The sequence below is a fragment of the Perca fluviatilis genome, chromosome 17, assembly GCF_010015445.1.
Source record: "Perca fluviatilis chromosome 17, GENO_Pfluv_1.0, whole genome shotgun sequence".
Lineage (NCBI taxonomy): Eukaryota > Metazoa > Chordata > Actinopteri > Perciformes > Percidae > Perca > Perca fluviatilis.
Genome location: NC_053128.1, coordinates 4882819 through 4897842, shown reverse-complemented (window position 1 = coordinate 4897842; position 15024 = coordinate 4882819). Strand labels below are relative to the sequence as shown.

The 15024-nt window shown below is 39.7% G+C and overlaps 1 protein-coding gene across 4 annotated transcripts in view; it reads left to right on the top strand.

The window, feature by feature from the left end:
- Positions 1–485: 485 nt before the first annotated feature.
- odf2a (outer dense fiber of sperm tails 2a) overlaps positions 486–15024 on the top strand; it is a 51079-nt gene continuing 36540 nt past the window's right edge. For all 4 annotated transcript variants that reach the window (XR_005636624.1, XR_005636625.1, XM_039779050.1 and 1 more), the window contains exons 1-7: positions 486–623; positions 1517–1633; positions 2749–2862; positions 2981–3163; positions 7602–7789; positions 9146–9287; positions 9503–9628. Coding sequence is in view for 2 of the 4 variants with exons in the window: in XM_039779050.1 (XP_039634984.1) it covers positions 621–623; positions 1517–1633; positions 2749–2862; positions 2981–3163; positions 7602–7789; positions 9146–9287; positions 9503–9628 (873 nt within the window). In the remaining 2 variants the exon portion in view is untranslated. The remainder of the gene's footprint in view (positions 624–1516; positions 1634–2748; positions 2863–2980; positions 3164–7601; positions 7790–9145; positions 9288–9502; positions 9629–15024) is intronic.

Genomic DNA, 15024 nt, shown 5'->3' with positions numbered 1-15024 from the left:
CCAAAACAATACAAACAAAATACTAAGCTAATTGTGCACAGAACAATAACAGGAGAAAACACAACTTTCAAAATAACCAATAAACTGAAAAGAAACTTAAGATAACTAACTGCTTTTTGAACAGTTTCCAGATAAACTTTTTATTATGTTTGATAGCCTGGTGCTTGTGGGAAATACTAAGGTAATGATTTAGGTTTCAGTTGATGGCGTATTTTAGTAGTGAGTAATGTATTCCTAAACAAATTTGCAGTTATTTAGAAAACAGCATTACATCAGCAGACTTGGTTAGCGGTCTAGTAGTTATCGTTCACTGCATCTTTGTAGTGTGTAAAAAAGGGCGGGGGATTCATCTTTACACACATCTTTGATGCTACCACAGCTTGTTGAGCTTGTTGCTAAGGGACGTTAGAGTGTCGATTATAGTCCAATCCCTGTTGGAGAACGACGTCACCTGCTTTAAACTGACCAACCAGAGAGACGTTACGTCACTACCTGTTGTTTCATCCAAACATTCACTCCAGTAGACTTTTACTCATTTTGCCTGCTAAACATTAACGCTGTGCTGCCAATGAAATATATTTTGTCGAATAAGTCGTGACGAATGTATTTTGGTTTCTCCTATGGTAAGACGGATTTGTTCGGATTTGTTAGCAATTTCACAGACGCTAGAAGTGCTGTTGTCGGCTAATAAGTCAAGCTAATGTCCGCTAAAGTAACGCACTTCTTGCTAAACTACGTTGCCTTTCGATTAAATCTTAAATGACACACCCGCCACAATCATCTAGCTAAATGTATTGCCGAATTATTAATGGTACATAGAATATTGTCACTGCGTGGGTTTTAGTTTGGAATTCTTAGCTTTGGATAATCGTTTAACTCGTAGCCTACTAACGTTAACGTTAGTGTTTTTTTAACAAACAAAATAATATCTGAAACGGTGTTTTCAAGAATCTTTAGCCTCTATGGGATAATGTGTAGTTCAGATTTGACAAGTGAAGGTATAATTAAGTGGTTTTTGATTACATTTTCTATCATATTTTGTAGACAAGGGAGCTTTATTTGTATGGCACATTTCAGCAACAAGACAATTCAAAGTGCTTTTCACAAAACATTAAAGAGCAGTTAAAAAACAATCAAACATTTCTTAACGAAAATATAAAAACTAAAATAGAATAAGGCAGATATGAAATACAAGAATGAAAGTTACAGTGCAGTGAGAGTTGCAGCGGACCTCCAGTTTTTGGGGAGTTTCTTCCAGATATGTGGTGCATAAAAACTGAGCACTGCTTCTCCATGTTTAGTTCTGACTCTGGGGACAGAAAGCAGACCTGTCTCAGTCGACCTGAAAGCTCTGGGTGGTTCATAATGTAGCAGTAGATCATGGAATTGTGTATGGAATTACACTTGAAACTCTCCTACCTCCTCAGAACTCATCAGCTTAACACTAATTCCTGTTGTGAATTCTGATGTGAACAGTTGAATTGGTTGGAGATACTAAACACCCTCTGTTTCACAGAGGAAAGTAATGAGAACTCGGTCAAGTTCACCTCCAATTCATGTGCATGTCAACGATGCCACACCGGTCCATGTACATGTGAAGAGCCAGAGGATGAGTCCTGCCAGGACGCCTCAGGTTAGATATCTTCTTATTTTTGGACTGTCTGTCAAAGTGATGTCTTTCGTTTTTACTGTTTTCACTTATTCTTTTTGTAAATATGCAGCTTCAAGTGCTACAAGTATGGCTTCTATTTGTATGCCTCACAGTACACTGTACTTAAAAACTACAATTCCCAAGAGGTGGAGCTTCTACCACCAGGGTGTGCACAGGTGTGTTGCATACTGCCAATGATTAGAATGGGATTGGTTATTTTTACCTGCCTGTCCATTACTGAATAGTAATAATTCATACTTTATTGATCCCCACCGGAGAAATTTTTTTTTTTTTACTCCGTTGTTAGAAAAGAACAGGCCTGAAATACACAAACATGCTGAGGACCTATACATGCATAAATGGAGTGATGTCAGAGTGAGGGGGCTGCGACTGCTGGACAGGCGCCCCAAGCTCAAGAGCACCTTGGCAGTGCCCAGGAGGGGAACTGGCAGCTCTCTAGCTACCAGTCCACACTATGGTCCGTACTGGGACTTGAACCCTCCGGTTCCCAACCCAACTCCCTACGGACTGAGCTACTGCCATCCCAAAATATATGCTCTGATGTAGGCATGGGCCGGTTACCAGTTTGAAGGTATACCGAGGTTTAAAAAAGTCAGTTTCAAAACCACTAACATTTTCCATGATACCGTTCCCGCAGTATGAGCTGTTTTTTCATGTCTTCAAGGACAGAAAGTGCAGTTTAGAAATCCCTTTGCCAGTGTGCAGTGTGTTTCAAAATAAAATACATTGTGTTCGATGAGGGAAAAAAGTAGTTGTTGACATTTCAAAATAATACATTTAAAGCTGTAACTGCAATACTGTGAAACCGTGATATTTTTGCTGAAGGTTATTATACCGTCAGAATCTTATACTGGCCTATGCCTACTCTGATGAAGGTCTCTTAGGGCCGAAAGCTCAAAATAAACTGAAACACTGCATAGATCTAAATGTGCGGATATCTCATCAGTTTTAAACAAAGGTTATGACATAACACTCACTCCTGTTCATTGTACACATCTATTCTCATACAATGTATTTATGTGGCATAAAGGCCTAACAGACGGCTATGACATGCTGCTGCACACATTGTTTTAAAGGGGACAACCCATGTCGACAGAGGAAACCTCCGTACTACAGCCAAGGTCAAAACTCGATGTCCCTGGATACCACCAGGAAAGGTCTCCACACGGGACGCTTTATACATGTGGGAGGTAACACATCATCATCCACCTAAATCCCATCCTCTGTAAGAATGTTTTTGTGTCAGCATTGTGAAAGAACTCATCCAGTTAAAGATATAGTGTTATTGAAAGTGTTTTTTGCACCAAGGGGCCAAAGCACCGCCTTGAAATCACACCACCGCTCCCTGACCCAGAACCTGAACATTCCCAGTCTGCGTTGCGATTAGCTGACCTCACATCAGAAGAAGAAGAAGGGCTGCAAGGACGAATCAGCCAATATGAGAGGAAGATTGACTGCTTAATGACTGAAGTCAGCTCTCTGAAAAATGAGGTCAGTTTCCTCTCTGTTTCCACTTTGATCTGAGCAGGTCTGCATCACACAAGTCCATTCCTTATTAAGTCCCTATCAGGCTTCAGGCATAAACCAGTTTGGCATTATATTGGCCTCATATTTGTCTTTTTAAAAATTGCACTTTTTATTTTAGGCCTTATTGATGCTTCATTGTTTGTTTGTATGTAGGAGCAGTCCACTGATTTTTTTTCACGTGAAGTAAAACTCAACCTCAGAAAACAGCTGTATTATGTAATGAATGAAAGTAACCCTGAAGATGTCATCGGCATAACACATTTATAAGAAAAATCTGCATTACAAACTTCGGACATGGAGTTTGAAAGACATTTACAAGGCAGGGAGAGTCTAATGGATATCCAATTCTTGAGTGAAAGGTATGTGAAAACACTCCAGCAGCCAGATGCATAACAACATGACTAAAAATGTGTACACAGAAAGGCAGATATATGCATACAGTAAGCATTATTTTCATCAGATTTATCAAGCGGCATGTAAACCTTCATCGGTGGTTATATATAAATCATTATTTAACTTCAGAAAGATCATTAATGTAATTCTTTTTTTTATGATTAACATTTTATGATTAACATTTTATTTTAACAGTACACACAAAACATACAATTTGAAAAACTAGTACAGTGCCCGCTCAAAATATGCCTGTTTGGAACAGGCTGTTGCTTGGCCTGTGGGATTGCTGCTTGTAGCATAATCCAGAACCAAATTTTACCCCAAAATTACTTAAAGTGCAACTTTAAAAGTGACTAAATGTAACTTTTACACATTTCTGAAACTGTGTAATGTTCCATCTTATGATCATAAATGACCTGCAAACGAGACTAACAGTGAAAGGAACGCTAGTTTTATATAGTTTTTATTAATGCCTCTGTCCGGGTCCGATTTTTCCTGCAAAGTCACAAAATGATTTTCGGCAGGTAGACGGCGCTACAGTAACACATTCTGAAGGGTCACAGATTTGCATCACCGTAAAAGCCTGTGCTATTCTATCTAGCCAGGTAAAAGGTAGCATGCTGCTTTACTGTAGTTATGGCTGATACTGGGGCAGGGCCACAGAAAAGAAGGAAATTAAACGAAGAACAACTAAAAGCTAAAAGGGAAAGAACAGGCGAAACCGAGTCAATCTCTCTCTCAGGTATGTCATATGTCTAGTTCATTCATAAAATAACTTTAAAATGTGATTGTACGCCAGTAGCCTAGATTAAATTACCTCCCCCTTAATTTTAGCGCAGATGTTTTATTCATTTTAGTCTGTGTTTGTGTTGGCCTATTTCCTTTTCCATTGTCCCCCTATACTTGTACCCAGATAGCAATGAGTTTTTTTTTTTTTTTAATTTTTTTTTTTTTTTTTTTTTTTTTTTTTTTTTTTTTCTTCGGGCGATTTTATATTTTTAATTTTTTTAAAAAAAATTTTTTTTTTTTTTGACAGCCGCTTTTAAAAGCGGCAGCCACCTTCCTACCGCCTTCGTTCCGAGGCCAGCCCACGGGCCAACCGCTGTTCCGCCGCCGTTATACCAAAAGTGGCTCTTCTGCGGCCCGTCGGAGGCAAACGCTATTTTCGAGCGATCTGCCACTGCTTATTGTGTGTGTGTATGTATGTATGTATGTATGTGTATATATATATATATATATATATATAGCATGCAGTTTATCAAGAATAATGATTGATCAAACCAGACAAATTTCCATTTGGCATTTTAATTCCACATTTCAAAGGTCAGTAACAGTCATTGAAACAAGACGTGTCAGATCACTGAAATACACACACACACACACACACACACACATATATATATATTCTATATATACACATATATACATACTGAGGTAAAAACAGTAGTAGAACAGAAAGCGTCCATGGGTTTCATGAAATGCGCTGTATTAATCAAAGTTATTACTGCGCTGGTTGCTACAACAATCTCTTAATGCTTTGGCTCGTGACACAGTGACAGTGATACCAGGTTTAGCTCACGATACATCCAAAGTAGGCTAAGTTGTCATATGCAACACTTGAAATGCAACGATGCATATGTAATGTATTCTCTTATTGTAAATTAATGATTTTCTGTCTGAGCAAAATATTCATCGCGACAATTTGACCTCCCGGTAATGCTAACTCAGTTAGCTACAGTGGGCAATAAAGCAACGTAAAGAAAAGACCTTTACGACAGCAGGTGTGTTAAAAACAGACAAATCCACTTTTGTGCAAAGCTGCCGCTAGAATCAACACAAACTGGGGCGACCTCTAACTCACCCAGTAAGAGCGTTCGTCCCATGTTGGCGGAGTCCTGCAGCGGCGCGGGTTAGAATCCGACCTGTTACCCTTTGCTGCGTGTTTTCCCCCATCTCTTTCCCCCTTTCCAGTCTTTCCCCTGTCACTGTATATTAAAGGGATAAGCCCCCCCCCCCCCACAAAAAAAAAATTAATCAAAACACACCGAAAGCGTCAAACATTCGTTTAAAAGCATAATTAGGACGGAAACGCCACTTTTAAGGTTGACCATATTTTCGTTTTCGGTCAAATGGCCTTTTGAATGGGAGTGCTAGGGGCACTACTATGATCGCATCAAAATCGCTATTTTTAAAACACTAAGAAGGCTCGACACAAAATGAGACTTTGCTTGAAGTATCATCAGGGGCTCTACACATGAACTCTAGCATTGAGAACATTGTTTGTGTACACAGAGTTTACTAAAAAAGGTTTTGAACGACTCACTTTAGCAGTTGGTTTTTCCGCTCGCCGCCATCTTGCCAGTCAAAAAGTGTCGATCTCCGAATGCGAATGAATGGACTCCATTTGAGGAAATGTCATTCTTATATGAGGCTCCTTTTTCAACTACAAGGTCAATATTGTTTTTCATTAATGGCAAAACAACAAATTATCCGTGCATTTATATGGAACTAAGCTTTCCATCTTTACTCTCCGCCCTCTTTTTGACTGGCAAGATAGCGGCGAGCGGAAAAACCAACTGCAAAAGTGAGTTGTTGTTGTACACAATATTCTCAATGCTGGAGTTCATGTGTAGAGCCCCTGGTGATACTTCGAGCAAAGTCTCATGTTGTGTCGAGTGTTTTAAAAATAGCGATTTCGATGCGATCATAGTAGTGCCCCTACCACTCCCTTTCAAAAGGCCATTTGACTGAAAACGAAAATACGTTCAATCTTAAAAGTAGTATTTCTGTCCTAATTATGCTTTCAAACGAAATTTTGACTCGGGTACATTCACAAAAAGACCCTAGGTTGGATTTTGGCAAGAGTTACACTTTAAGCCAAAAAAACACAAAGTGGATAAAATACTTGAACATGCCCTTCTTCAAAAAATTGCAAAAAATCAACCATTTACATGATTAAGAAGCTGTAATAAATCTTTTTAAATGTCAAGAACAGCCATGTGATGAAAATTCATCCAATCTGTGATGACTGCAAGCCTCAGCACCAAAACACAGCAAAGCCTAGTGGTAAACAGTGGTGGTAGAAGTATTCAGATGATTAACTGCAGTAAAAGAACTAATACCAAAATGTAATAATACTCTGTTAGAGTAAAAGTCCTGCAGTAAAAATGTTACTTAAAGTAAGTAAAAAGTATGTAAGTATCATCAGGAAAATGTACTTAAATTATTAAAAGTAAAAGTACTCAATGCAAAACTAGTAACTAAAGCTGTCAGATTAATGTAGTTGGAGTAAAAAGTACAATATTTCTCTCTGAAATGTAGTGGAGTAGAAGTAGAACATGTAATGAAAAGACAAGACTCAAGGAAAGTACAAGTACCTCAACATTAGGACTTAAGTACAGCACTGGAGTAAATGTACTTAGTTACATTCTACCACTGGTGTTACGTTTGTAAAATTGTAAATAATTCTTTGTGTGAATTATGTACAGCCAAAAAAGATGTTTTCTTGTATATACATGTTTACCCTTAGGGAATTATCTGTTTAAACTTTTTTTATTTAAAATAAATAAATTATCAAATAAGTTTAATTTATGTTTTTCATTTTATTTATGTTTTATGCCATTATAATTTTGTTATACTGCTCAAAAGACATTTCGGAGCTATTCCTACTTATGGCCATGGTTGTGCTTGTTAATTTGAGATGCCAGACTTGCATATAGAGTGAAAATGAGCTCACAGTGAGTAATAATGTGACATGAGCAAGAAACACTCAAAAATGGCTTGGTTTTCAAATGTAATTTATTTTCAGGAAGGAAAATTAAAGGAGATGTGCAAACATCTAAAAAATGACGTTTATTTTTTATTATTTAGATTGAGTTCAATAATAATAATCTTGTTATTACCACACCATGAGGTCATTTGATGGAGTCGTGGTACAGAAAGAGCAACAGTAACCTATTGTTTGCGTGAGTCTGTCTACATGTATGTTTGCACATCTGTACGTGTGCAGGTGGAACTGCGGAAGAAGGAGCAGCTGCTGGAGCGTCAATCCGAGCAGCTGAGTGTCTCCCACCGGGTGATTGTTGAGCAGGAGGAGGAGCTGGCTGAGGTGACTAAGGAGCTGAAAGAGACTGAGCGGGAGAACACAAGATTACGCCAATCCATGGAGAAGATGTTAGAGGAGACAGACTACAACAGGCAAATATTATACTAAGCACTTTTATAGTGCTTCACATGAGAAAGGGTGGGCAGGAAGTCATCTCTTTTTCTTCTTTCTTATTCACATGAGAAAGGGTGGGCAGGAAGTTATCTCTTCTTTTTTTCTTCTCACATTTACCTTTAGTTATTTGAATAAGAAATGTAATTAAAGCTGCAAGCAGAGTTGGACGGGCCCTCGCACCTCCTTGCATGTCGGGGTTACTGGCGGATGCCGCTCCATGCGCCCGTGTATTCGCGCGACCATCGGACATCACAAAGCGTCACCGATGAAGAAGGAGCTCTCTGCTTATTTCAATGATAACCTCACACAATAGTCAAATGGGTCATAAGTTATGAAAGGGGGTGTGGCTTAAGCATAGAGGGCAGGCAAAACCATGACCAATGACAAAGGAACGCTCTGCTGAGTTCAATGATACCTCACACAAGAGTAACTGTTCAAAAGTCATAAAAGAGGTCGTGACCGGAGTACATGGGTGTGGTGAAAGTATAGGGGGTGGCTCAGTATCACATGTAGACCACACATTATAAGTTTCATGTAAATCTAGATATCCTCAGGGTTGGACTCTTATGAATCCTGGAAATGTTTGAGCTGATTGGGCAATGTACACTTGAGTTACACCCACTTCCTGTTTTGTTGGCGAAACGCACAAAATGTTTTTTTTTATGTTTTCATCTCTAAGGTCTTACGATGGCACAGACCAAATTTGAAGTTGTAGAAATCTCTAGGAGGAGTTCGTTAAAGTACGACACGTGGAAATGACCAAAATCGCACTAATTACGAACTTTCAATTCAAAATGGCGGACTTTCTGTTGGGTTTAGGGTATGGCTCCAATGAGCTTTTTTTGTACACCTTGACAGGCTACATATGTGTACCACGTTTCGTTAGTCTACGTTAAACGTACTGCAGGGTCTCAATTTTTTAAGTTTTGTAGGGGGCGCTAGCCAGCCATTTTTGTGCGCCTATTCCCGAAACCCTTAAAATACGTACATTTTCACCAGACTTGATGCAACCGCCCTCAAAAAGGCAATTCATTTGCAGAAAAGAATAATAATTCCTTCAGTTTCAATAGGGCCAGATAGAGTAGGTCTAGACCACACTGTAATTTACAAAGACCCAACAATTCCAGTAATTTTCCCCCAAGAGCAAGCATTTAGTGCAACAGTGGCAAGGAAAAAATCCATTTTAGGCAGAAACCTTGAGTGGTGAGGAAAACTTCCTTTCATAAACTACATGTTTTCTATGTATTAGCTCATATATTCCTGTGTACATCTAAGAATATTGATTGGTATGATCATATTAAGACATTAAGACTTGTTTCTGTCTTGTCTTGCAGACAAGACGGAGACAGTATGCAACAAGACACAGATGCTCTGCACAGGAAACTGACGGAGGCTGAGGTGGATGGGACAGCAGTTGCCAAGCAAGTCTCAGACCTGCGAGAATCTGTTTCCAAACTGTGTGTTGCTAATGGCAGTGTGAGTATTAACTCAATAGTTGGCACTTATATTGTGCCCTATCCAGAAAAAAGTTGTCTGTCTTAATGACTTTCTCTGGAGCAAAGAACAGCACATTTAGTTGTCAGAAATAATATTGATATTATATGATGCAATTCAATGATTTGTCAAAATTAGTACCCATACCCTTCTTTGGTTAACCTTTGTTCCTCTCCGTCTTTTTGCTTGTGGTAAAGAGGCTGTCTGGCTCGGAGTCTTCAGTCTTGGCTCGTCAGCAGGAGCTGTTGCTACAGAAACTGGAGACATTTGAGGCCACAAACCGAACTCTGCGGCACCTTCTCAGAGAACAGCATGGGTCCCAGGTGTGTAATGCATCTTCAAAACACTTTCTATATCTTCTAATACACCAGAGGGTCAGATGTACAACTGGATACAGAGGGTCATTTGGATGTGCGATGCTAACCGATACATTTTCTTGATTTTTAGGGCCCGAGCGCCGACAGCGGCGAAGGCCCTATTGAAACTGAAGGAATTATTATTCTTCCGGCAAATTAATCGCCTTTTTGAGGCGTGGTACACATATGACGTACAAAAAAGCTCATTGGAGCCATACCCTAAACCTAACAGGAAGTCCGCCATTTTGAATTGAAAGTTGAAAATTAGTGCAATTTTGGCTGTTTCCACATGTCGTACTTTAACGAACTCCTCCTAGAGATTTCATCCGATGGACTTCAAATTTGGTTTGTACCATCTCAACAACTTTAAAGATGAAAAGTTATTAAAAGAAAAACTTTTCGCAAAACGGTGTGTGTGTGGCGTGGCGGCCATTTTGAGCATTTATCGATGAACCAAGAAGTTGTTGTAACTTTAGTGTACATTGTCATATCTGCCCGAAATTTCTCACATTTGACAAGGGTCGAGGCCTGAGGACATCTACCAATTTGGTCGCAAATTTTATTTTTTAAATATATCCCAGGCTATTTATTTCAGATAATTTACAGGTGTTGCAGCTTTATATTTAAATTGGGAAGGAAACCCTGTCTTTGCATTTTATTTTAATCACATTTGTTTTAATAAAAGAGCTTGTGAAAAGTGGCTTTGACTTAAAACTGAACATTTGCACTTTGTAAAAAATATAAATTAGAGATAGAGATATATATTGTGTATCGCCATTCAGCCAAAAAATACAGAGATGATTTTTAGTCCTGGACTAGTGGAAGATCTGATAGGAATCAGTGTGGAGGGGCCCAGCTTGGAGAATTTTGATGTTAGGGAGTGTGGCAAGCTGGTTTAGCCAAGGCCAAAGGGGAAGAAGGCCAAATTACAGGTGTTGGCCATCTGAGGGGCATTTGACAGCAAGGGGGGACCCGCTATAAGACTTTGAGTACAGTATAATTGTGCTTCAAATAAAAAAAAAAATTTACCAACTCCTTATTCTTGTTTAAAATAATTGACATAATATATATATGAATGTATATGGAGTGTGATAAAAAGGTGACCTTGAAATTGTGGCGTTAATGGCGACGCGAGGAAAAATTTGGGTGCACCTAAATTTTGTGCTGGTGCACCTAAATAAAAAAAGTTAGGTGCACGGTAAAGTCCAAGGTAAAAAGTTAGTCTGGAGCCCTGTTTAAGGTAGAGTCTCGTGTGAGGTATCATTGAACTCAACAGAAAGTTTATTTTTGATTGGTGATGGTTTGACCTGCCAACCCTATGCTGTAGCCAAGCCCCTTTTTAGGGGCTATTGTTTTTCGTCAGATTATGTGATTATGATTATAGTTCTTCGTCGCATTTTTGAGGGGGTTATTTGCACACATGTCACAACTGGTGAAAATTGCAAAGATTCAAAATAATTTCTCATATACACCATTAGGTGGCGCTATTGCAGAAAAAAAACGCGCTTGGCCCTATAACTCCCAAGCCGAACGTCGCACATTCAAAAACCATATATCTTCGCGTTCCCTGGATCCAGCTGAAAATCCTGATATAGGCCACGCCCATTTCCGCCTTGACTTTTATGCATGAGAAATCGAGATTTATCAAAATCCTACTTTGCCGAACTCCTCCTAGACCGTGCGACCGATCTGCATGAAACTTGGCAGGTAGCATCTCCAAATGGACCTTACAAAAAGATATCCAAAGAATTTGTATAGGATAAAAATTGCACATATTACGCACAAACAAATTTGAAAACACCAACTTTGCCATATCTCGACCAAAATAATTGCTATCAACGCAAAACTTAAGATTCTTGTTTGCCATGACCCTCTGGAGGTGCCCCACACATTTTACAAAAATTGGCCACTAGTGGGCGCTACAAGTACATAAAGCTTATACCTCATGAACGGCTCATCCGATTTTTACAAAATTTGATGGGTACCATCTAGGGCCACTCATGAGTAGGGTTGGGTACCGAAACGCGGTGCCAATAGGGAATCAGTGCCGACGTAAGTGGTAGTAATGAGACCAAATAAAAATGAAAGTTTTGGTGCCTCATTTCGGTGCCTGACTTTACACTACACCTGACAGCAGGTAATGTTAGCCTACCTTTAGCTAGCAGCTGGATTAAACACGGTTAAAATGCTGACAGCTAACGTTAAACAGTGTAAAGTGTGACTGTATTTCACTGTGGAGGACTTCAACAGCGGGATGTAACAGTCTGCTCTGCAGCCCAGCAGCTGTCGTTGTCGGAATTCATAGATATATGTTTATATGTTCATGCACCTACAATGACAATTTCAGACCCCTCCATGATTTCCAAGTGGGAGAACTTGCAAAATAGCAGGGTGTTCAAATACTTATTTTCCTCACTGTATCTATGGTCGGAATTAAACCACACAGACGGTGTGTTCACTTAAAACAGGTAGCCTCGTGGTAATTGTAAAATACCCTTTTCCCATCTGGGGTTCAACAGCAATTTACTGGTGCAATAAGTTATTAGGGCCCGAGCACGAAAGCGCAAGGCCCCAACGGTGCCTTGCACTGAAAATGCGAAGGAACCCCATTGTTTTTTGTCAGATTATTATTTTTCCGAGTCTTTCGTCGCATTTTTGAAGGGGTTAGTATGCACGAAAACTCACAAAAATTAGCACACATGTCACAACTGGTGAAAATGGCAAAGTTCTGTAGTGATTGGGCTTGGGTGTTGCCAGGGGGCTCCATAGCGCCCCCTAACGTGCGCCTTAATTCTGAAAAAAGTAATAAGTTAATATACCAACTTTTGAGGGGACATAGGTCTCATCTTGAACTCCATGGAGGTATTGTTAGAAAAAATTACAAAATTCAAAAATTTCCGAAATCTTGGTTTTCGTGCAAAAATCTTGATTTTATGAACACTTGTTTGAGGACTTTAGGTTGCACGAAAACGCTTAAAATTTTGCAGCCATGTGCAGAATATTAAACTCTTTCATCTGAATACACATTTAGGCTTGGGAGTGGTATGGTTGCTCTATAGCGCCCCCTAATTGGTTTTAGCCCTTGGGCACATTTTTGACAGCCTCAATTATATGAAAACTCACAACAATTGGTGCCCACATAAACACCTGGGAGCTTTGCGAGACTGTATAGCGATTTGGCCCATACCTGTAAGCGGGCTCCATAGCGCCCCCTAAGGCGTGGAAGGCCTTAACTTGGACATTGTTGCCCCGATCTTCACCAGATTTAATACCCATATTGCTCTAAACATTGCGGACATATTTCCCATTTACCTTCATTACCTCTGCCCAACCGGAAGGCGGCCATTTTTAATTATGCATTTTTCAGGTGTTTTACATTCTTTCGAACTCGTCCTAGGCCGTGATTTCAATCTTCTTCAATCTTTGCAGGTAGTATCTGTTGACCATCATGGCGAAAAGTTATCCAAAGAATTTTGATATTTGAAAAAATGCGCAAGTTATAGCAACTTCCTGTCTAAAGAGGAAGTTGTGTTATCTTGGCAACAATTATTCCGATTGCCCCGAAACTTGACAAGGTTGTTCCTCATGGCCAGTTTAGCATCTGTTCCAAACTTGCCGGCAATCAGCCATTAGATGGTGCTGTTTTAATTTTTTTTATTTTTATTTATTAATCAGCAAAATATTGACATATGAAAAACCTACTCTGTCTAACTACTCCTGGGGCGTGAGTCAGATCGGCACGAAAACTTGCATATAGACTCGTAGGACCCTTGTGACAAAGAGTTATCAAAAGAATTTTGATAGCTAAAACAATGCGCAAGTTATAGAGAACCAACTTCCTGTAGGTGGGTGTGGAAACAGGAACGGTTGTATCTTGCACACGGCTATTCTGATGGACACAAAACTTAGAACAGTTGTTCCTCATGTGCCATTGAGGCTGTGTGCCAAATATGGCATCAATCGGCCTTTAGATGGTGCTGTTTTAATTTTTTTTTATTAATTAGCATATTTGCTTTTTTTAACTCCTCCTAGAGCATGAGTCCCATCTGCACAAAAATGTACACGTAGAGTAGGTGGACCCTCATAACAAAAAGTTATCAAAATAATTTTGATAGCTAACACAATGCGCAAGTTACAGAGGACCAACTTCCTGTAGGGGGCTGTCAAAACAGGAAGTTGCTTATCTTACCAAGATTTATTCCGATTGCCACCAAACATGTCACAGATGTTCAGCATAGGGGCTTGAGCATCCATGCCAAATTTAGAGTGAATCGGCCATTAAGTGATGCTGTTAGAATTTTGGTTATTAATTATTCACGTCGCGGTATATGGGAAACCTACTTTGTCTAACTCCTCCTGGGCCGTGAGTCCAATCAGCCCAAAAACTTGGATAAAGACTCGGAGGACCCTCGGGACTAAAAGTTATCAAAAGAATTTTGATAGCTAAAACAAAGCGCAAGTTAAGGAGGAAGAACTTCCTGTAGGTGGCTGTTAAAACATGAATGGTAAATCTTGGCAAAAGTTATTCCGATTTACATGAAACTTAGAATGTGTTGTCTACATGTGATGTTGCGTCTGCCAGTACCCCCCAATGCAAGAAGTCATCGCTGCTTGCAGCTTTAATTATAACCTATGACCCGTTTTTAAGGTAGAGTCTTTTATGAGGTATCATTGAACTCAGCAGAGAGTTCCTTCTTCATTGGTGATGGTTTGCCCCGCCCCCTATGCCATACCCCCTTTCATAACTGGTGACCCATTTAAGGTAGAGTCTTTTATGAGGTATCAATGAACTCAGCAGAGACTTCCTTTTTTATTGGTAAAGGTTTACCAAGACTCCTATGCTTTGGCCACGCCCCCTTTCACAGCTAATGAGCTGTGGCGTTCCGAGAGCGCTGCGACCGTCGCCAGCAAACGCAACCACTCAAGACAATGCTTGTGATTCCACCAGCCACGATGCAGCGTGTCGTAAAACTCCGCAAAAAATACACTCCAGGTCTATTTTTGACGGAACCGCAGAGCATTCAACAGGTCAGGCAGGGAGTGGAAGGGCTAGAGTGTCCGGTCCATTTTCAAAATAAACACCCAGACCCAGACTCCCTATCGTATATCACATCACTACACTATTTTAACAACTAAAATATAGTCCCAAAATCTTTGATTCATGTCGTTCATAACTGGACTAAAAGGAAGAAACCATTAAACTATGTAGACTTGTTACTTTATGATACAAGCACAAATATCCAGGAAAAATTACAAAACAACGAAATCTGCAAGTTGGGCAGGCCAAAAAGCTTGTGAGACTCTCCCGGTTTAGTATGGCGCATGGTCGACAATGGAACACAACCACGGCACAGCTGGAATGC